The 25039-nt window shown below is 34.3% G+C and overlaps 1 protein-coding gene across 1 annotated transcript; it reads left to right on the top strand.

Annotated features, from left to right (window-relative positions):
- Positions 1 to 614: 614 nt before the first annotated feature.
- Positions 615 to 22559, top strand: LOC149784447 (splicing factor 3B subunit 6-like). The gene is made up of 4 exons (XM_089932521.1): positions 615 to 688; positions 8744 to 8862; positions 20069 to 20207; positions 22101 to 22559. Exons 1-4 carry the CDS (start codon positions 665 to 667, stop codon positions 22203 to 22205), a joined length of 387 nt encoding a protein of 128 aa, XP_089788647.1. The 5' UTR covers positions 615 to 664; the 3' UTR covers positions 22206 to 22559.
- Positions 22560 to 25039: the final 2480 nt, after the last annotated feature.

Genomic DNA, 25039 nt, shown 5'->3' with positions numbered 1-25039 from the left:
TACTAGAGATGATACTTTTTTCAGAAAATAGTTTGACCTTGAATGTTTGTTTTATTCTAGTGATATAAACCTTCATATACGAAAACATCGCTTGCTAGAAAAATGTATAAATTGTTGCATATTTTTGTTACACCTGCGGAAATCCGAATGGATAATATAACAATGCGGATTTTGTTTTAATTTCTAAACTTATTCTTTAAATTTTCGTGTTCCTTTAAAAATATGCCATGCATGATTTAATTTGTCATTGATTATTTCTTTTGTAATCGAAAATACGTCAAGCCTATGCGCGAATTACTAAATAAATCCAATAAGATTTTTTGTGTGACAATTGATCGATTTTCAATAATTTTTATATCGATTTCTTTATCGATGTTTTCCAGACCTAGATTATTTTCCCTAAATTCGAGTTTTTGCACAATTTAGATGGTCGAAATATAATGCAGAGTGGCACAACTTACACTTTTAACATATTTTGTTCTTTTTTCATCTACAAAAAGAGATCTGCAGAAAAAAACCCTTCCAAAAACACCCAGACGAGTGACAAAACCCAACATAGTTTAGTTTTTCAAGTTATATTACAATTCCGCGATCTATGTCCTTTTGAATTAAATGTATGTTTACGTATTTATATTCAGCAACCAGTCTAGAATAAAACGTCAAGATGGCGATGAACAGAAAGGGAAACGTAAGAAAGACATTATATTTTTTACATTTTCCTAATGAAGTCTGAAATAATAATTATTTTCTTTACATGTCTTTGAAAGTGATTGTGTTTTATAAAAGACAGGACCAAACATTTTTGACTTAATGATCTCAGAGTACCAGAATGACCAAGCGTGCTGGGCGCATGCTACTTTTGGCTTTATCTATACTGTATGGTAAAGTATAAATACAAGTCATATAGGCATTCACCATTAACTATTTTATTAATGGTGTCATTTTTTAGAATTTGATTCTCCATACCTTTAAGCGGCAAGTATTCACTTTTTCTGGATTCTTAGTCCTACAATGCAAGACATAGCACATGTTGGTTTTGTTTTAGTGCTATGTCTTATAGTCTGACTCTACATCCCCGTTTGTTTGTACCCCCCCCCCACCGATTTCAAAAACGAGAAAGTTTAGTGTGATAAAAAGTGCACAGAACTAAGTCAACTCAATCACTGATTTTTAATTCTTAACCTGACTGCGACCAGTATGGCACTAATGCTGGCATTCCCTGCACCATTTCATGATTAACAGACTTAACATGTTAACACGGCGCCATTGTTGTTGTTGTGGGGTTTAACGCCATTTTTCAGCACGATAGGCTATACATGGCGGCCAGTATTAATGGTGGAGGAAGAACCCAGAAAACCCCAGAAAGAACAAACTGACCCACGAGAAGCTACTGGCAAGCTTTCTCACATGCCCACATTGGCTGAATCTTAGACTCGAACTGCCGCAGACAGAGGTGAAATGGCAGTGATCCGTAACGAAGAGCGCTTTAGACCACTCGGCCACTTGGAGCCCCAACACGGCGCCATATTGCTTACACTATAGGCTAGTTTATTTTCATCAGACAACATCAAGATGTAGTTCATCCTGTTCGGCAACTGCTGAATAATTGCATAAATTACATAACGTGAGAGTTTGGAATTATATCTCTCTGCATATATGAACCTAGAAATTAAACCGCTTGTTAAATCCACATGAAGAGCAAATTTGTAGTTATCATTATTTTCCTTTGCTTGATTCGACATTGTAAATATTGGAAGCAGATGACTTAATGTATGTACATCTGTAGTCGTGATGCACCCCTTTGATGAAAATAGACTTGTCCAGAAACTGGAAATGGATCCGAGCATGTCTGTCTATTACACTGAAAACTTCCGTTAAGCATGAAACGTGCATAAGATGACCGGAGTTAGGGCCACTCTACTCAGAATCAAGTTAGAAACTATAAATCAATGAATGAATTGACTAAGTTCCTTGCTCTTTTTATCACATTAAAGGTTTACATTATTTAAATCGTTAGGGGGGTACAAACAAACGGGTTTGTATTATCAGACTATAGTATCCAAATAATGGCTTTGTATAGCGTGTTCCGATGTCGTTGAAATTGGAATGAGTAATCAAAGTGTCAGGAACATCTCACACTTCGCAGCCTATATCGACACTCTTTCATTAATTTATGTGTAACTAATATACTTACTGTGCTGTCTTTATCCTGGCGGAATGAAAACATGATACTAGCAAATGGATGCATTTTCACGTTCTGTTGACATACATTTGAATTTGTTGCAATGTGACTAGTCGTGGTTTGCCGAAGTAAGTTCAAGTAGGTGCATGTTGGGGATATGTTTCTTGAATGAAATGAACTGCTGCTTACAGTTCCAGTAGGTAAAATATGTTTTTATTCATTTCGTTAAAGAATATTATTTCAGCTTGACCTAATTTTGGCATTTCCGACTTTCATCGCTTTCCAGCCAAATGAAATGTAGGCCAAGGAAACTTGAAAACATGTCCATTTCTTTTGTGAGAATTTGAATTTATTAGAGAAAAGACATCAGAGTAAGTAAAGTCTGACTAAAACATTATGACTTTACTTTGTAGAAAAGCATCATTATTATAGTTGTCAGTTGTGTGAAATATTCCTGAAAATTTTAATTTCGTAACGATGTTAGTCAACATCAAAACACGCTACACAGTGTTGTTAGTTAGGCAGTAAGACCTTGATGCACACAACATCAATATCAGCATCAAGGTCTTACATGTAGGACTAACAACAGAATCAATGTTTGGGGCCCAGAGTGGCAGAGTGGTCTAAAGCGCTCTAATTTTCTTTCTCATTAGTAGAATATCCCTGGATATCGACTGCAAGAACAAACTTAAAGACCTAATAATGTTTCCTACCTGAAATATTCTCAGCATGTTTTTTAAGTTTTTAATGTTTTTCTAATTTCATGGTGTTTGTTTTTGTAATAATATTATTATAGGTTTTTTTATCTTATAGGTGTTGTCTTATGTTGTAAAGCACTTAGAGCTTCTAAAGATTAGGCGCTTTACAAAGTCCTCATTATTATTATTATTATCATAAAATATTTTTTTCTTCACATTAAATTTTTTAGCATGTTTAATAGTCTGTAGCTAAGGAAAACTCAATTACAAAAAGAACCATTCACTGTCAGTACCTTAAATATCAACTTTTCCATTAAAATGACAATAACATTAAATAGTCAATTGGATATAAACAATATTGCTTTTAAAATCATTTTATATTTTTTAATTTAAGTGTACATTTATTTTAAAACATAAAATAAATTAGTTCTTTAAATAAATAAATATTCAAGTCAGAGACAAGTTACATGTTCATTATTGAGGTCCATGTTTGAAGAAATTGGTCCCCTTTTTTTAATTTACTTTAGCAGTGTATTTTTCAATGTTTTTATGCATTGCAACTATTTGCTTAAAAGCAAAAATAGAAGGATTTTTCATATTGAATCTGCAAGTATAAATATAATATTTTGCCAAAATAAGCAGGAAATTACCTAAACTGTCCAGTTGTTCACTTCCTTAGAATGTTTCTTTTTTGGACAGATGTACAATATTTGGGCAAAAAGGTGCAAAAACTTCAATAAAATGGTACCAAATCTGTGAAGTAATACTGTAGTCCTAAAAGAAATGCTCAATACTTTCATTTTCACTCTTACAGAAAGTACATTTGTTGTCATCTAATATGTTAATTCTTTTTAGAAAATCATTAGTAGCGATTATTCTTTGGATTAATTTAAAGTTAAAAGAGATCAACTTGGTATCCTTGGTACAGCATTTTGCCCAGCTTTAAATCTCAGACCACTCCTCACTACTTATATTTTTATTAAATACTTGCATCCAAGTTTCTTACTTCGCAGTGTGTTGCCTTTTAGCTTCTTGTAAAAGATCTTTGTAAACAAACTTGAGTGAATCTTGTTTTCACAAGTTCATTATTTTATCCTCCTGCTTATCAAAATTATTATGTACTAAATGGCTTTTTATGGCATCTTTCCATGCTTTTGGAAATTTGGATATTAAGGTGAAGTATTTCAAGAAATCATCGCTTCTAGTTTTTTGTCTTATTATTTCAAAAGGTATTAAATTACCATGATCATCTACTAGATCATTCAGAATTTCAAAACCAGCTTCTGTCCAGGATTTGTAGTGATAGATCATTTTAGGGGGGACAAAATTTAAAATACTCATGGATAGATACTTGTTAGGACTTTGCAGTTCTTCTTTCCAATTGGATACTGCCAAAATTACATCTCTCCAAAAACTGTTTTTAATGACTTACTAAATTCTTCTAATTTCTTTCTCCCTAAATTCCAAATATCCTTTCTATTTCTGAGTATAGTTGTATTGACTAAGTTCTGCCATGTTCCATTTTCCTTTTCCAGCAATCTTTTAACCCATCTTATCTTAATATACCTAATGAATGAAAATATGTGTATCATATTTAGTCCTCCCTCATTTTCTGGGGAAACTAGTATATCACATTTTATTCTATCTACTTTTCCACCCCATACAAATTTTCAGAATCTACTTTATCTAGAAGCAAAAATATTGTGCAAGATATATACTTTGAACTACTTTCATTCACATGGAACAATACCGCGGAAGGAAACAATGTCATTATCTGAACATTGTAGGCCTTTATTGTTGTAACATTGAAGCCTGGTCTGCCTAATTACTTAAATTGATGTGTATTCCAACAGCTACTTCCAAGATTATTTCACAACCTGACAGAATTGGCAGAGTAATGTTCCGGTTTTCTTCAATCCCGTACATACAAGATGGAGGGAACTGAATTATTTTAGAAGAATCCAAATTCTATTCTGCAGAGATCTCGGAAACGCTTAATTACGTGTATTTGGATGCCAATTTTTTTATCTGGGATGCATAAAATCACTGAGGCGGGTGTCCTCCATATGCATGTAATAGGTGTGCGGCAAAATTCAAGGACTTGCCAGTCCTGCTTCAGTTACCTGCTTTGTGGGAAAATGTATTGATCAGTTAGCTGTGCTGATATACAATGACAGAATTCAGTGACTGAAAGACCCCTTAATGTACATACATGTTGCCATTATAACAGTACATCAAAAAGAACATGATGCAATAGCTGGGCAGCAAGTTCAAAGGCTTTGACTGGTGTCCGGATGCAAAAATGTACTGATATTTACTGAATAGACCCTGAGGTGAATAGACCCAGAGCTGTGCCATTAAATTCACCACAGTTTCTGCTAGCTTCAGAATTAAAGACTTCTCGAAGACAATTAGGATTGTCTTTATACTCTTTACATAGATTGTAACAAGATTCAGGAGAGTGCTAAAGCTGCTAGAACTGATAGTTTGGATGGGACAGTAGCCAAGTATAAGAAAGTGTGTGATGCCTAGCTGAGTGCCTTGAATAAGACCTTCCTTAGATTGACAAAATTTAGACTCACTTTGATGGACGAACAAGAGCGATATCAGTGTTATAAAGAATGTAAAAATTAAACTCAATGGCAACAAGTAGTTCTTATAATTTGCGTAGTTTTCTGGGAGGGGACTCAACTTTTGCTGGTGGGACTCCTATATTTACCAAAATTGGAGTCCTGGACTCCTACTTGTAAAATCCTAGCGAAACCTCTGGCAGAGATCTCGGAAACGCTTAATTATGCGTATTTGGACCCCAATTTTTGATCTAGGATGCAGGAAATCAACGAGGCAGGAGTCCTTCATACGCATGTAATAGGTGTGCGGCAAAATTCGAAGACTTGCCAGTCCTGCTTCAGCCACCTGCTTTGTGGGAAAATGTGTTGATCAGTTAGCTGTGCTGATATTTACAATGACAGAATTCAGTGACTGCAAGACCCCTTAATGTACATACATGTTGCCATTATAACAGTACATCAAAAAGAACATGATGCAATAGCTGGGCAGCAAGTTCAAAGGCGTTAACTGGCGCCCGGATGCGAAAATGTACTCATATTTACAGTGATTGAATTCAGAGTCAGAAATACCCAGAGATGTAAATGGGGTCATTTATAAAAGTACATCAAATAAACAACTTTAGATTTCATTATTGTGTTCATTTCCAAATGTATCAGAATAAGTAGTGCGCACGACCTCAGAATCAAGACATTTTTGAGACTTAAACAAAATGCCATTTGGAAATTTGGATAAGTATTTTTGGGTTAAACGGCAAACTTAACGAAGATTCTAATGAGATTCAGAAGAGTGCTAAAACTGCTAGAATTGATAGTTCGGATAGGACAGTAGCTTAGCGTAAGAAAGTCTGTGATGCCTAGCTTAGTGTTTGGAATAAGTCCTTACTTGGATTGACAAAATTCAGTATCACTCTGATGGACAAACAAGAGCTATTTAAGAGGTACATTGACCATACTTTTTTTAAATGCCCCTCGCCTTAGCTCGGTTAGTTCTAGTGTTGTAGCGAAATGTACTCATCAAGACATCAGTAGCTAGGCCTAGTTTTGATATCAATTACGTTAACAAACAAACTCTTGCCCATTCACAAGCATATGTTTTGATAGCTGATTGACTATTAACCTTTTCCGAGTAAGGTAGCAACTATCAATTTTCTGCATGATATCCTTTGATGATAAAACATACAAACATGTGTTTTAAGATCAGAATCGGTGATCTGGATATATATTAACTGCCTCTTGTACACTATTTCGTCATAAAATTAGTTTGAAACTGTAAGTGAACCACTAGGCCTAACATGAAATAATAGCCAACTTCGCTAAGTTTGGGATGTACCAGTTTATTGATTGTCTGTTTTCGTAAATCGTCGGGCAAATATTTTCAGAAAAATGTACAAATCATTGAAAGAAAAGCCAAGGTATTATTTTATTAAAGATTTAACTTTAAAATGCAAATTATGTAGGTCAGAAACGTATGGGACAATGCTATGTTGTGGAATTTGCGAGATGTGCTTTAAAGTCTAAGCTGTTTTCTGACTTGACACGTATTTGCGAAAATACGGGAAAAATAGCAAATCAGATACTATTTAACCATTGCCTAAAATTACTACAAGGACTTACACAGATAAATAAACCATAAATTTGCAATCCTATCAATGGACTGTTGTAATGAAGCTATATTAAAGTGAGTGATTACATTACGAAAACCTCTCCATCTAAAAATAGATGCACTCTATGGGCTGCATCCTTCATTGTTTGGGACTGCCAACCAGCGTAAATATTGATGTATGGTAAGATTCGACCATGGGCATCATCATCCTCTATTTATCACTTGCAGTTCAAACATTATCTTAAATGCACTGGTGAAATGCAAACAAATACCAATTGTGAAGTTCATTTAAAAATAAGGGAACCTGTATTTCAAGGTTTTTACCTTCTGGCTTTTGTGGGGTTTTTGTGCAATATACATATATAAACTTACTTGACACTATATAACCAAGATTGTGCTTATATGCTATTAAACCCAATATCTTACACAGATACTTTTTTTGTTACATTTTTAAGAAACACAGCATACAAGATTCACTTTCTGATTAAACTGTAATAAACACATCCATTGTAAAAAAAAAAACCACCTCCATAACAAACACCTCCATTGTAACAAACATCTCCACTGCAGCTTTAAGATCCACATCTTTAATTTCAGAGCCTCACTCCATCAATGTTATTATAGTTTCATGTATTTTAAATGTATGTGGCTATTTGTCTTGATATGATTATGTGCAGAGAAGCTGCCTACAAGTCACAGAGTTATTGTTGAGACCAGCAGCATTTCAGCTAAAACAGTAATAGCCTGTAAACCAGTATGATAAATCCGAGTACCTAAACTAATACACAAGTCCCACAGGAAAAATCAATCAAAGGTACATATCAGCATAGGACACAGAAAAACAGCTAATTTTATAATGATAATGAAGTGAGTACTTCTCAAACACACACACACACACATACATACACACACACACACACACACACACACACACATATATATATATATATATATATATATATATATATATATATATATATATATATATATATATATATATATATATATATATATATATAAGTACTGTTTAAAAATACTGAAACTGGAAACAAAATAGGATGATGTCATGAAGAATTCAGAGGTCTCGCTAGGATTTTAAAACTAGGAGTTCAGGACTCCCATTTTGGTAAAAATAGGAGTCCCACCATCAAAAGCCATTTTGGTAAATACAGGAGTCCCACCATCAAAAGTTGCAGTCCCTTCTTTCCTACAGTCCCCAAAGAAGGCATAGTGCTATTCCCTCCTAAAACAGTCTAGGGACAACATTGGTCACTTATTTATAAGCTAGCATGTACATGTATCATCTAGTTTCTTTATGTAGGTAGTCACAGTGATCATTCATTTATTGAGGCGGAATCTTGGTCTTGTTTAAATACTTGTAACAGCATAGGTTGTGTCAATCATGTGCGGTACAATGGTATCAGATGAAAACGTTTTGGTTTTAAATTCATTTATACAAACATCTGTTCACAAAATTTTTTCCCAAAATGTTTTAGATATATGTCATGAAATTGGGAAATCTTCATGATTTTGAAGTTTTTCACATCGGTCATTGGCTATATGTATGCCTTTATCAGGGAACATTTGTGTGGGATCTTACATTGAGAGTTATCCTTAAGGATCAGTTGATGATAATGGCATACAGTCAATTTTGATTGATTAATATTTGAATTGGGGTTTATTACTTCAGGTGCGACTTCCACCAGAGGTCAACAGGATTCTGTATGTCAGGAACCTTCCATATAAGATCACAGCAGAAGAAATGTATGATATCTTTGGAAAATATGGGGCCATCAGACAAATTAGAGTGTAAGTAAAAGCTGTGTTTCTCCTGGACCTATAGAAGTTCATGTTAGCAGGAATCTTGCCATGGTGACCCATCCTCTCTTTTCTTTTCAGTAGAATGCTCAAACATAGGCCTGACAATAAATTACAGGTACCCAAATCTTTAGGAATTTTTACTGTATCATTGTAAGCACTTGTAATGGTTAATCTACAACAGTTTTGAAAACATAATTTAATTTAACAACTAGTGTTAAACACCAAATTACACCCAAGTGGATTACCCTGAGATCAATGAAGCTAGGCACCTAAGAGATAATTTCCACAAGAAAAAAGACATGAAAAGAGATAGAAAGTGGAGGATTAAAACTAAGCACCTGATAGATAAGGCAAAAGAGAACTACTATAAACAGGCTATTGATTAAAGTAAGAGTACCAAGACATTGTGGAAGCATCTAAAAGGGCTGAACCCACCCAAGAAAAGTTGTCTTCCCCCTAGACTTAAGCAAAAAAATGATATAGCAACATCTGTACAAGATATTGTGGAAACAATTCTTCATAAGCATCTCCAGTAACAGTATTGAGAACCAGACAAACAACCCATTTGAACTTGATGCTCTTCTCTCATTCATTCATAAGAGCTAAAATTCCTGATGTTAACTATTTTTCAATAGCTAATGTTAGCGAAGGTGATGTTTTTGATATGCTAATTAAGGTGAATATTAATAAATCCTCTGGTTTGGATGGTATTGGTCCATGAATTCTTACAGTCGCTGCACCAGTAATAGCAAAGTCATTAACACGTATCATAAGCTTTAGTATAATGAGTGATAATTTTCCAGAAACACTGAAATGTGCAAAGGTTACATCTATCTTTAAGAAAGGAGAAAAGGAGGATCCAGGGAATTACAGACCAATCTAAATTCTATCTGTATTATTAAAATTATTTGAAATGCATGTAGCCATTCAGGTCTATAATTTTTTTAAAATATACTCACTATTTCATAAAGCGCAATTAGGATTTAGAAAGTACTACTTGTGCCAAACAGAACTTACCAAATTAATTGATCTTTGGCTGAAGGAAATGGATAATGGACTTATGCCTGGGATTGTTTTCCTTGACTTCAAGAAGGCCTTCGATCATGACATTTTGCTGCAAAAGTTGAACTGTTACAGGTTCGACAATCAATCTTTAACCTGGTTTTGATCATACATAAACTAAAGGTCTTAGCGAGTAAGCATTGGCAATATTAGCTCTAAAACTTGCACTATTCATGCAGGGGTTCCTCAAGGTTCAGTTTTTGGTGCTTTCCTTGTCCTTGTCTATTATCCATGATCTGCCATTAAATAATGAATCCACAAGTACAGATTTGTTTACAGACAATGCAACCTTGTATACATCTAGTTCTGATACTGAAGTCATCCAAATGAGATTAAATTCTGATCTTAATAGAGTCAAAAACTGGGCAGAACAAAATAGGATGGTAATTATTGAAGGTAAAACAATGTATGATTTTGGGTACAACACAGAAGCTACACAAGTCAGGGAACACAGAACTCTCTCTTGCAATAAATAATCATCTGTTAGAAAATGTCAAACATGAACAGCTTGTAGGTTTGTCCGTAGATAATAATTTATTATGGAGTTACCATATTGATAAGCTTAGTAAAACACTGTCATTCAAAATTGCCCTACTCAGCAGAATCAAGAATATTTACATATGAGAACTCAAAATCTATACTACAAGTCATATATTCTTCCAACAATGGATTATTGGTCATATGTATGGTTAAACTGTGCTAAATCTGAGCTTGACAGGTTTTATAAAATTCAAAAATGAGCAACACATAATTTTAAATGCATCTATTGATCATCCCTCAAAAGCATTATTTACGGAACTCAAATGGTTCACAATATATGCCAGGATAGATTTTCACAAGGCAGTTCTTTTATATAAATGTCTACATGGAACTGCACCAGAGTATCTTTAGGACTAGTCTTTTTTCAGCACAATACCAGTTGAGATCAGTATCACATGGAAACGTTATAGCACCAAAACCAAGAACAGAGCAATTTGAAAAGAGATTCCAATACTCTGGTACAGTTCTGTGGAACAAGCTTCCACTACATGTAAAATCTGCTGAAAATATTAGAGTATTTAAGATGAGCATGTATGTGTTTCTAATAGATAATGGAATTTAGTATTTTAATACTAAACATGTTAAAATAAACAGTAATTATTGCTATTTTCATATAATGTGCATTGTTATACTCTTGTTAAGAGGGCCTCGAGGGAGAATAGTTCTTGACTAATGAGTCAACCTCTTAAAATAAAGTATTATTATTATTATTATTATTATTATTGTTCATATCTTGAGGGTATGTGAGAAAGCTTGCCAGTAGCTTCTCAAGGGTCAGTGGTTCTTTCTGGGGTTTTCCTGGGTTCTTCCTCCATCATTAATACTGGCCGCCATGTATAGCCTATCGTGTGCTGAACCCCACAACAACAACATATCTTGAGAATGAACATTACATGATAAATTGATCTTTCATCAAAATTCTGTTAGATCATGTCATTTATATATAGCGGTCATAATGTTTCTGTTAACATGAATCAATTAAAAATTTGTTACACCAGAAATACTCTGAGCTTACATTTTGTTGCTTGTCTGTATATCAATGTCTTAGTTTATTTCTGCACATCTCAGGTTTTCCACTGCCTACCATTACCATATTTACCACACATTTTTGGACACCATATTTCTTGGGAGACCATGAATTGTTTTTTAAATCATTTTTTGTGAACTGATGTGTTCTGGGACAAATTCTTTTTTTTTTGAGTCATAAGTTGTGGAACGCCTTGTAAATCATTTGAAAATTACATGTCAGAAAATGCAGTCAAATGTAATCTTTATCTTAAAAATATCAAACTGTGTATAACCAGTAAAACTCTTTAATCCACTGCAGCATCACCTCTTGAACCCAACCCCTCTCTTGCAGATGTACAGTCCATCATTCGGTATATTTTGTTGCTCCCTAATGCTGTGAAAAATTGTCATTGGGGGCAACATATCGCCTTTTTCGGAATCTGCGAGGATTTAAGTTAGATTGTTTTATCTGCACCACGCATGTGAATTCTAACACATTTAACCCCCTTTTTATTGATAGTCTATCCAGGAATGATATCAAAATACTTCAGAGTTTTATCCGTGCTAATGATATATTATCAGCAAAATTATCTTCTCTTCTGGCCTTCACAAATTCATGGAATGATTTTAATTTCTTTGCGGGGAGACGTCAGGTCACTAAGCACTAGATTGTATTGCTTTAATAACTATTCCATAGTTTCAATTTATTTTGAATAATCCTGATGAAAATCTGCAAAAAGGAACCAAAGCTGGCTTCCATATAGAGTGTGTGTGTTGGCAAACTTGTAAGAATCCAGTCATCTTCAGGGTTGGGCTGCTTTGTAATAAAATAACTTTGTATTAGATATCCTGCTTGTTACTAGTTGTCAGTTGTCACCTGGACTTCTATTTGTTTGCCATCTGTAATCATAATTGATTTAAATGGACATTGATGTCTGAAGTGTAAAACAGTATCCACTGCAATAACTTGCTTTAATTATCCTTTCTGAAACCAATGCCAGTGAAAAAGTTGTCATTTGCATTCAACAGTAAATGTATTTTCAAATAATGATTTTTATTTGCAAGATACTGTCACATATTAATGAGGATAAAATACAGTCTTGTGTTTTTGCACCTTAAACTGCATCATGTGTGAATGGCAGGTACCTTCAAGCAATTGATTGCACCTTACACTGCATTATGTGTGAATGGCAGGTACCTTCAAACAATTGATTGCACCTTACACTGCATTATGTGTGAATGGCAGGTACCTTACACTGCATAATGTGTGAATGGCAGGTGCCTTCAAGCAGTTGATTGATATTGCTCTCCCTCGCTTCATTTGGATCCAGTTTTTAGTCTGATAACATATTCAAACATTTGACAATGTATCATGTGTACCTGATATAAGTGATATACACTACAGTATTGATTCATATGCTACATATATAATAATAATAATGATGAGGACTTTGTATAGTGCCTAATCTTTAGAAGGTCTAAGCATTTTACAACATTAGACAACACCTATAAGATAAAAAAACATATAATGATATGATTACAAAAACAAACACAAAGAAATTAGAAAATATAAAAAAACATGCTGAGAATATTTAAGGTAGGAAACATTATTATGTCTTTTAAGTTCGTTCTTGCAGTCGAAATAAGTAAGTTTTGAGAGCACTCTTGAATGGTATCACTGTGTCTTTGTGTCTAAGTTCAGTGGGCAATTCCTTCAATGTTGCTGGGCCTTGATATGCAAAAGAACGCTGTCCATATGACTCTTTTCATAGCAGGAATAATGAGTATACGATTGTCAGAAGAGGAGCGTAAGTATCTTGCTGGTGTGTACACATGGGTGAGGTCGGATAGGTATGATGGACTAGAGTCCATCAATGAAACGTAGCACAGAGAACAAATTTTGTGTTTGATTCTGGTTCGAATGGTTAGGCAGTGTAGGGTACAGAGCAGCGGGGAGTTGTGCTCTGATCGTGGTACTCTAAGTATGATCCGAGCAGCTGTGTTTTGAAGTTTCTGAAGTAGATATTGAGATGAACCAGACAGAATTGAGTTACAATAGTCCAGTCTTGAAAGTACTAATGAACACACAAGTGTTTTAGTGGCATCAACTGAAAGATATTTGCGAATGGAGCTGATGCGTGTCAGCTCTAGATATGCAGCCTTGCATATGTTCATGACATGTTGGTGCAATGTGAGTGCTGTCCAGAGTAACACCTAGGTTTTGTACTGATTGTGTGAATTTAATGTTGGTGTTGCTGATATTTATTCTTTGAGGTAAAGGATGTGAATGAGAAAGTCTTTGTGTTGTGATCAGAATGGCCTTAGTTTTATCATCATTCACCTGCAGCTTGTAACATGTCATCCATGATTTCACATCAGAAATGCACCTCTCTACACCTTGGATGGTAGCATCAACTTCAGTTGCATGACTACATTTGTATATTTGGGTGTCATCAGCGTACAATTGGTGAGACACTGGATGATGATCTATGATACTTGAGAGTGGCTGAGTGTATAGAATGAAGAGAACATGTCCAAGAACAGACCCCTGTGGAACACCACAACATAGATCAACTGAGCTGGAGTGTATTCCATTTGCAGATAAAATTTGTGTCCTGTTGACCAAGTAGGACTTGAACCACAGTATGGCTGTATCTTGAATGCCAAATGCATGCTGGAGACGGTAAAGTAATATATTGTGTCAAATGCTGCAGACAAATCAGGGAGGGTGAGGACTGTAATCTTTCTGTTATCCAAAGCAGAATGTCATTAACTACTTTTAGAAGAGTAGTTTCAGTACTGTGGCAAGGGCGATATGGAGATTGTACATTGCTAAAAAGACTTTGAATTCAGATGAGATACAAGCTGGGATAGAACAACCTTTTCTAAGACTTTTTATATGAATGGGAGATTAGAAACTGGGTGGTAGTTCGTTAAATCATTATGGTCTAGTGTTGGTTTCTTCAGTAGTAGCTTTACAATGGTGCTTTTGAAAAATGATGGGAATTCCCCTGATGAGAGAGAGGTATTAATAACATTAGTTAGTGAAGGCAATACTGGATCTAAGCCTTCAAGTAGCAGTGATGTTGGAATTAGATCAAGTTCACATGATTTTGGTGCACTCTTCATCAGGATTGTACCTATGATTCCATAGAGGCAGGTTCAAATGCTGCTAATGGTTGCTGCTCAAATTCTGTATCCCAACTGTATGGTGATGACGAGTCAATTGAAATTGTGGTGTCAAGCTTATCTCTAATGGTTTGTACTTTGTCACGTAAGAAATTTGCAAACATGTCCGGAAGGTCGACTGGAGAGAAGGTAGTTGGAAGTAGTGTAGATTTGTTCCTTGACATTAGCTTGTTAGTAATCTCGAAGAGCTCTTTGCAGCTGGAACTTTCCATGATCTTAGTACATAGCTGCCAACCCTCACGAATTTGGTGTGAATTTCACGACTTTTTCAGCGATTCACGGATTCACGCCGTAAGACAAAAATTCACGAATTTTCCAATCCTCAATTATTTAAATCTTTAATAAAATAACCGATTTCCAGTTAAGCGCTAGTCGTGATATTCGCAGTTGCCAAAACGGTCCGGTACCGCTGGTCACGATATTAGTAGATCTACAGCTGATTAGTACAGTTGGCCCGGTCGCAAGCATTTTAGCCTTTTTTAATCTATATGTATAAGAGTAGTTTTACAAGTGCTTTTGAGAGAAACTAGGGCCTAACCGGAAATTTGCTCCGCGCATGCGTCAAAACACTGATTCGAGTTACCGTTCAGCATCGCATGTAAGATTTTGAAAATGTCTTAACCACCAAGGAAAAAGAAATGTATTGCTCAAAAAGTGAAGTTTAATTTGGAATATATCAAAAATTGGCCGTGCATTCTAACATTAAACATTGATATTCATTCATGCTTTTTGCACTCAGTGTGCCATCGCAGAGACGATGTGAGGAAGAATGTCGGTTGCAAAAAAACATGTAGAAGTTGGGAAAATTAAGAATTCGCAGATTTCAGCTCTGGAATATTTTAAACCATTGGCGGAAGACCCGCAGGCTACCAACACTTAAGCATTATTTGTGAGTTTTCTTGTGTCAAACACAATCTATCTTTATCATCTGGAGACCATGCTAAACATTTGTTCTGACATATGTTCCCGGACTCGTAAATCGCTTCCAAATTTTCCTGTGGAAGAACCAAAAATGCTGCAGCTCTTGTGCATTCCTCACAGCAACAGTGACAGCGAAAGAGTTATTTCTTTAAGGAGGAAAAAAAAGACAGACTTTAGGGCCTCCTTAGCTGCAGAAAATATGTCAACAATTTTAGTCCCCAAGATCTACCAGCAGTCAAGAAGTCGGAACTGTTTAGAAAACAAATTTACGATCAAGCAATTGAGGAAGTTCAAGTCTGCCACAGTATCATGTCTTGATAAATAAATATTTCTGCATATATGTAGTGTTTTATTTTTATTTTGCGAACTTGATATAGTGTAGTATTGACGGTCGGAGTAGTCAGAGTGGATGGAGTTATTGTCATGGTATTTTTCACGAATTTGTGTCAAAATTCACGACTTTTTATCCCTATTTTCACTAATTGTGAGCCTGGAAGGTTGGCAGCTATGTTAGTAGTGTAGTGGGCTGATTTCGCTGCATGGACTATATTTGTGACATTCTTCTTAGCGGCATCATAGATTTGCTTCGTATGAATAGTGAGTGTGGTGCAAAGCCAAAGCTATAGAGTTTGTGGATAAATTATTTCTTTAATAAATTGCTTATGATGAAAAAAAGAGGAATAAATGATAACAATACAAGGTTAGTTTCTTTCATTTTGTATCAAATATGCATTTTGTTTATCTACCTTATTGTTGCATGCAGTGTTCATGTGTGTTTGTGTCACAAATTCAACAGAAATTAATTTTATTTCTTAAGTCTTGGGACATATGAATTTGTAAAAAACAAGTTTCATCATAAGTTCTGGGATAGGAAAAAAAATCACTTTAATCTTGTCCCAAGATATACAGTAAATTTAATGCCTATCCTTGTTTAATTCCTTGCATTTGGAGGTAAGAAAGATACCTATCAGTTTCAGGGTCATATATATATAGATAATTGACCGAAAGAAGAATAAAAACTGTCCCTGTACCATAACATTAGTTGTATATCATAGGCCTTGATCAAATTTTGTGCATGGCTTGCACATAGGGTAAGGATGAAATTTTGGACCTAAAGGTCGATTTAAGTGAAAGAAGGAAAATGGTTTCCACACATTAACATTAGCTCTGCATTATGCTTACAGATTTTAAGTAAACTTTGTGAATAGCTTGCATGTGATTTAAAGAGGAAGCATACTGATATTATAGTCAAAAGGTCAATGGTCATGGTAAGTGATTGAAAGAAGAAACAAACATGTGTATAATAACATCAATTCAACATCATACCTGGAACAGATGATGTCATTGGTTTGAACTTCATGACTTTGTGGATAAGAGACCAAATGGTCAAGGTCATTGCGATTGAATGAAGTGAATAAAGAATTTTTTTTCTGCACAACAACTTTAGATCTACATTTCAGACCATGTCTAAACTTTGTGGGTGGCTTGCACTTGGTATACTGTAGAAACTTATTGATTTTAGAGTCAAAAGTTTAAATGTTATGATCATTGGGTGAATAATGAACAATTGGGGATCAAAATTTCAAACATCAGTCAGTAACTGAGAAAAGGATTTTTGTTTAATAAGTTTAGTTCTTCATGAAATACATTGAACAAAGCTTGTACAGCACTTGCATTTAAGGTGGTGTGTGGTCAAAAGGACAGAGTTCAGGCACATATTGATAAGATGAAAAATGGGTTTTGCTATAATTTAAAAAAAAACATTCTAAAGTAGGGTGCTAAAGAAACATTTAGATTTATGGCCTAAAGGTCAAGGTCATTATAGTGGTAAGTAAAATAAGAAAATATGATTCTGCACATGATGTTATATTCAAGAGAGCAAGATCAAGGTCATTGAGATCAGTGATTTCCAGGTAGTGCCTACTTAGTAGACTGTAAAGCATAGTGTGGTCTATAATGTGCCATACTGTTATTTATCAGCTGATTTGTCTTACAGTTTCTTGCTAACAGTTATCAAGCATGATGGAGTCATGTTTTGTACATTTTAGTAAGTTTTAACTCAGTGTATTCCCCAGGGGTGTAAAATTGAGGGTTTAAAAAAAACTTGGTGTCAGAACTGGGGGTCAGATAAAAAAATATGGTGGTAAAAAATGTACTTACAGCCTGAAATATGCTATTGCAACTTGCACAACATTCTCTCTACAAATACAAATAAATCACATGCACAGTTAACAAACAAATGCATTGTTAATTCAGATAATAATTTTATTAGTTTAACAGTCTCGTTATAATCTTTATGTAGCAGTATTATAGACCAACACATTTTACATATAAGCCGATATAAAAAGCCAATTAAATCTTTTTAACCAACTGGCAGTCAATTTACTGCCTTTCATAAAATATGTACTATCATCGGTTTCATTGTACTTTGTCCTAGAACACATTTATCCAAAAATTAAAAAGGTTAATGATTAATCTTCTTTCTAAAAAGTTACACTTGAACTTTAAGATCTTTCTTTTATTGCAGCAAGTTAAAAACCAACAAAATCTGTAATGACCCCATGACTTATTTATCCAAATAACACATTTGTCTCAGCAAGTTTACTGATTTCTTTGTTGTTTAAGAATGTCTGGGGTATTAGATGTTCTCCAGATATCTTGTGGCGAGCGAGGGCAGATTTTTTAAAATTCTTAAACTCTGTCACGAAAGGATTATTCACATTTGAAGTCTTCATGATCAGAAGTCACACGGGTAAATCTAATGGATGTGCCGACCGTATTCCAGTCAATTGAATTTTATCCACTTTTCATTAAAGTTATATCTACAGTTACTTTTTGTGTTCTGTTTCTTTCACTTTCTTCACTAATAATTCTTAGTGCATGATGTTTTAATCTGGAGATCACTTTTTAGTGCAACATGCATTGAGGTTAAACATCTTGCTGAGCTCGATGGAAATCAAGTGAGAGCTTGCGAGATTACAGGAATTTTGTAATTTGCATAGGTTTAGAATTTTAAAGAAAAAGAATTTCCCTGGCTTTCCTTGCTGGTTATACTAGATATTTAAAAAAGACCTTGTATATCTTAGGTATAGTTCAAAGAACCTTTAATTCCCTTTATTTTGGTGTATGATTGATGGGTGTAATATGGGTTATAGAGTATACAGCTTAGCCTTACTCCAGATATGCACCTTTCATAAAAGTGCTAGCTCCACTTGATCAATTTCACTTCCTAAACTAAAGAGATAAATTGTATAAAAAAAAAAGAGCCAATAACATTTTTTTACATTTTATGTATTTGGTAATTCATTCATTGCACTCTCAGAAGCTGGTTTTGTCTAGTCTGGTAAAATTGATTTTCCCTATTTTAATAGCTGCTATGGATAGTTTACTTCAGACTAACTCAGGCTGATTTTTTGAGCACAGTCATTTTAGTTAGCAGTGTGCTTAGATCATATACAATTTCCAAAAGTACAATATGCAAAGAAATATCATCCACATTATATTAAAGTAGCATAGAGGTATGCCAACATTCTCTCCACTGTGCATGTTTTAAATGCAAACAACTTCACTTACATATGTCACTCCCTCAAAAGTACATAATAACTGGTGAGCACCGTCTATGCTAGTCCGGTTCCCTGTTCATATACTCCCTGTGTTGCACTCTGCTATACAAATAGTGGAGTGCAACGCATGGAGCAGGGAACCAGACTGCCTATGCTTGAAGTATACACGATGCCATCCTTCATTCAAAGCATTGGATATTAAATAAATCCTGATAAGTTTATGCGAATCCTTTGCGTCAGAACAACACAAAGTACAGCAACAAAACATGCATGTCAATTTTCTCCAGCGTGCATCCCTGATGCAGAAATGTGCATAAAGGGAAACACTGGTTTTAACCCTGTATCCAGTGAATCTTGCTTACATTTAGTCTGAGTTTCCTCTGACCCTTGTCACCCCATTTTTGATATTTAGACATTTATGTTGGGGTGTAGGGTCAGAGTCCATTCCCTATCAAAAAGTTGGAATTCTCCAGTACCATTTGGTGTCGAAATGGGGTAGCTGATTACTGGCCAGACATCAATATATACCTGCATAAAATTGATAGAAATATGATTTTTCTCAAAAATCATGAGCATAGCATTTGTCATGTCTTTAATCCTCTGTCAGACTGGACGAAAGTACATCATTGCTGAAATTTGACCTGGATCTGGCCATTTGCATTCCCAGTCACATGACTTTACAAATCACGCAACCTGCCATCGGCAAATTCCAACTTTTTGATAGGGAATGGACTCTGACCCTGACCCTACACCCCAAAGTAATCGTCCAAATATCAAAAATAGGTGGCAAGGGTCAGAGGAAACTCGGACTAGCTTACATAATGTAATATAAAATACGGTTTTTATGTTAATTAAATGTGACAGTCTTGCACTGATATAACCAGCATGTGCATGATTTTTTTGTTTTGCAGCGGTAACACACCAGACACTAAGGGAACAGCTTTTGTTGTATATGAAGATATCTTTGATGCTAAAAATGCTTGTGATCACTTGTCTGGATTCAACGTCTGTAACAGATACCTTGTAGTTCTGTATTATCAGTCAAATAAGGTGAGTAATTTATAGAAAGTACTTACAACATAGTGAAGAACTTTCTGAAACAAAGTTCCCCAAACCCTAGACCATTTGGTCTTTGATAGTCAGTGAAGGATGTGCCAAAGAATTTATGTACATATATTCAAATGTTTTGCAGTTAGATAAGTTTTCAGGCACTGTGCTGAAGTATTTGTGATCCATGAACAAATTTATAAAACTGTTCAATATTTTTTTCTTTCTTTTCTGTTCAATACAAATATTGAAAGAAATGTATTATATTGTACTATTATGATAGAACTATTAGGGTGTATATTAAATGTGAAAAGTTAGAGGGGAATTACAAAACAATGAAGTATATATTTCAAATGTAGGAGGGAATCATGATAATTACGGTAGCACTTGAAAATAAAATACACACTGTTCGTGCATATGGTGGGTTTTCAAGTGCAGTTTTTGAGAAATTAGGTTGAATTCCATAACCTAATGTCCCTGATTAGACCTTGTTGTGAATAGACCCTGAGGTATGCCATTAAATTCACCACAGTTTCTGCTGGCTTCAGAATTAAGGACTTCTCGAAGACAATTAGGATTCTCTTTATACTAATGTTACTGAAACATGTGCATGTTTATATCCATACATTGTAGGTTCATCAATGTGTTCATTCCATCCATCACTTAGTTTTCCTTGAACTCAATTTAAACTGATTGAGGAAAACTGAACGTATTTGATTGGATGCTTTAGGAGGATAAGCAGACAACAACATATGTTTTAGATCCTGAATACAACTCTCAGGAGAAAAGTGTTTTTTAAGTCAAAAGTCAGATTTTCTTGGTTAACATGGACTCTGCATTGTAACCTGAATTCATTTCCACTAATTGATTTAGAATGATTATATTTAGTATGAACTATGAAGATTATGAGTAGATGACAGAGTGGCTGAGTGTAGTGGGCAAAGTAATAGTCTTTGTGGAGATTTGCAATGACTTTCAAGGAATTTATTTCATTGGAAGTTGGTCAGTTCTTAGAATTCCTTTGATTGAGTATTGTTAGTAGAAACATCACTGGAAACTAAAAGTAGTTGCTGAAATATTTTCTTGAAACGTTTTTTTCTTATATCTGTATGTTTGAGGATATATTGTGACAGATCATACATGTCTGTCTGTCCATCTGTTGCATATCAGTGCATCCATCAGTCTGTTTTCCTTGTAACCTTAATCTCAGCTCAGCTGGTTGAGGGAAGACATTTGGTATGATTTTGCAAGAGAAGGAGTTATATTGCAGGCTTATGTGTCATTGATGTAACTATTACTTTGATTGGGTAGGCATCAAAAATATCAATGTGCAATAAAAACAAAACATAAATTAAGAAGAAAACTTGAATTTAAGTTTTATTAAACTAAATTGTAAAATTCTTTTTGTCGGCAGTTAATGTAATTTTTTGTTTCTCATTTACATATTTGGCATATCTGTTAATTTAGATCTGTTGTCTTAAAATGATAAAGTATCATATATTATTTAAAGAATTAATTCAGATTGATGTTAATCTTATGATGTTATTTGAATCGGGAGAAGGCATTAAGTTTGTTAGGAGTTTAAAGTATTCAATTGATTTTGATAAATTTTCATAGTGTGTATATTGGGTTTTCCTCTTTATTTGTATTGTGTTTATTATAAACTTGTGTCTAGTTACCGTTTCTGGGGCAGATGTCTTCTATTATTCATTGAAGAACTGTATTGTAGATTTTTGATTTATACATATGAAAGGAATTAGATAAAATGTGTTCACTTTACTCTAGTTCTTTATGTTATTAGTACTGTTGTCATCTTCATCATCAACATCACTATTTCTTCAGTCACGAAAAATACATTTAACTGCAAATTACAAAGTTTTTTATATAAATTTTTAGGCATTCAAGAAGATGGACACAGAAAAAAAGAAAGAAGATCTTGACAAAATGAAACAGAAATATGGACTTAGCACACCAGATATAAATACATCACAACCTCGATAACTTGCACCCTGATAACGTGCAAACCCGCTTATAACATGGGGGTCAGTCAGGCATGGATCAAATTTTTTCCAACCAGAAAATACCAAAACATCAATCCCTGTTTGTTGAACTTTAAGAAAATAGCGATCAAAATTGGTAACAGAAACTTTGATATATTGCTCATTTTATTGTTGAAAATGGTGGATAGGACATAGAAATTTTAATCATTTTGAAATATCAACTATTAATAAGAAGTCATATAATTTGTTACATTTTCTTTCCAGACAGCATTCTAAAGTAAAGTGTAATGTCACTTACAGTGGAGGCAGTACTTTAATAAATAAATACCAATTAAATAATTTTTATCATTTGAAATTTGTGTTGTAGTTCTGTTTTAGTTCCTTTAAAGTGTAATCAACATAAATGCAATGTGTCCTGTTGTAATTAAACGTAAAATGTGTTAATCTACCGTGAGGCTATGTCCTCGAGTGTTTATTTGAGAACCCAAGTGCCGACTGTGTTTTGATATCTGACTAGCGAAGCATTTGTTACATTGTTGCACAAAATTAAAAGCTGGCCTCCTTTGTTTTGTCACATCAATTATGTCTTTTTTGAATCAAATGAAGGAGATGGAATTTTTTAAAAAAAAGGTAAAAGTCATACAAATCTTACATGCTTAAGAACCGGCAACCCTGGTTATATATCAGGTAACTCATTTCATTTGATCAATTGAACACTGTTATAAATGTTATTGTGTACCTTAAATTAACCTACCCAATCATAACTCTGATTAAAGATAGCAAGGCAACCAAGTGAAATGAATACTTAGTAAAATAGCGAGCTTTGTTTCACAGATATGGATCATTGTGGGGAAAATTCCTGAATTCACATGAGATATCCTCAACATTGATAAGAAGTTTCGCTATTACTTGAAATCGCAGCATCAGTACTAATAGAAGAATATAAAATTAAATTTTGATGTAGACAAATTTCTTACAAAATAGATGTGTTTTTTGATAAAAAGAAATCTTGTTTGGTGATTTGTCAACAGCTAGTCTGGTTCCCTGCTTCGTTGACTCCTTGTTTCACACATTACTATTAAAACACCACTCCAGGAACCAGACTAATCAGCAAAACAATAAGCAGTGACATATAATACATGAATGTTTTTGCATACCTGTGTTGGTTGTTGAAACCAGTTTCAGGTGTTGGATTTTTTAAAAATAAATGTAATTTATACAGAATAATGAACAACTTCATCAGAAAAGCACTTTACTGACAGTTATTCCCAATGCGCTTATAGAACGAGGATTAGTCATTAAACAATCCAGTTCCCACACCAACCCCCAACCCACACGGTTCTCTGGATGACTTGTGTATTTCTTTTTAGATCCCTTGGTAACTGGCATCCTTGCTTATAGTGTGGTCTATGTTTTTGTACCCCATTGTGCGCGAGTTATCGAGGGTGAGGTGTATGATGAATAAGAAATCAGCTAAAATTGATGTGGATGTTGATTTTCTTTGATGATTTAGCTGCTAACATAGTGGCATAACTTGTCACTGTCTTTGTATGGTCAAGAGATCTTATTCACAAGTTTTCATGCAATGGGGACATTTTCGTGTATTCTGATTATTTGTCTTTTTTGTGTCCTGATCACAAGTCACAAATATTGCAGAAAAAATAAGTGCTTTTTTGTATCTTTTCAACTGGAAATTTTTAAAAATTCTCAGAAATGTTACACGTATGCATTATTTGTATCAATTGTAAAAGTCTTATACAGTATGTTGTCATGGAAATCACACAGCTCTTGGACTTCTGTAGTTGATCTTAACATATGAGTATAAATAGTATACATTGTATCTCTAATGCAGTCCGGTAATTTTAATCATGTCATTCTCTGTAAAGATGGAATTATTTTCCTGTCTGTTACAAAGATCATAATAGGTGTGTGTCAGACTTTTCATATGTAATCTTGTCTTCTTGAAGAGGTACAGTATATGTTTTGCTTGTTCCAAATTTTCATTTATCTGATAAACTTGTCATATTGACATTTTGTTTATAAATCACACTGTAAGAAGCAGGAATTGTCTTCTTTACTTAGTAAATTATTTCTAACATCTTTTTTGTTACGATTTTATTTGTATATAATAAAGATTTTAATTGAGCACTGTCACAGATTTGGGACCAATTTATTTTAACGTTTACAATTTTGAGTCAAACAAAGAAATAGTAAAGTGTGAAAAATGTACAGAATGATTTATTTTTGATATCTTTGCTTAGGATTACCACTTAACATGCTATTTTCCTGTTAATTCTGTTCTTAAGGATGGGTGATTTTCATATGGCATCACAAGGACATCACTAAAGTTGACAGGAATAATGTGTCGGGTTAATTTACTGATAATGCTTTAAGATTTAGTATTTAAAAAACATGTTCATCAACCGATTAGATTAAGAACAAAATTTTATTTTGAAGAAGCACAGTTTCAGATCTGTGTGCCACTGCACTTTCTCATCACTGCAGACCATACAAATGGATTGTACCCTGTTATGTACTGATCATGGATAAATCAAACTAGACCAAACTGTCGTTCTTCTGGTCATTTTAAATCTCAAGGACTAATAAACCAGTACTATGTTAAGATACCTACTTTCCAATATGGTATGAAGCACATCACTCATATATTCATAATTCGGTATATTTTATTTAGGATTGTTCCAGTAAAACATATATCCCCCCTCCCCCCCCGACAGCACTTCAAAAAATCTTCTGTAGGACATTGTGTTTCAAACTATTTTAATTCTGACAGTGGAAGGTTGGTTAGGAAAATCACATCTGTTGTGGGTTGTGTTA

This window comes from Sinohyriopsis cumingii, chromosome 14, assembly GCF_028554795.1.
Source record: "Sinohyriopsis cumingii isolate HCF-2022 chromosome 14, ASM2855479v2, whole genome shotgun sequence".
Taxonomy (NCBI): domain Eukaryota; kingdom Metazoa; phylum Mollusca; class Bivalvia; order Unionida; family Unionidae; genus Sinohyriopsis; species Sinohyriopsis cumingii.
This window is presented reverse-complemented; position numbering and strand designations above follow the sequence as displayed.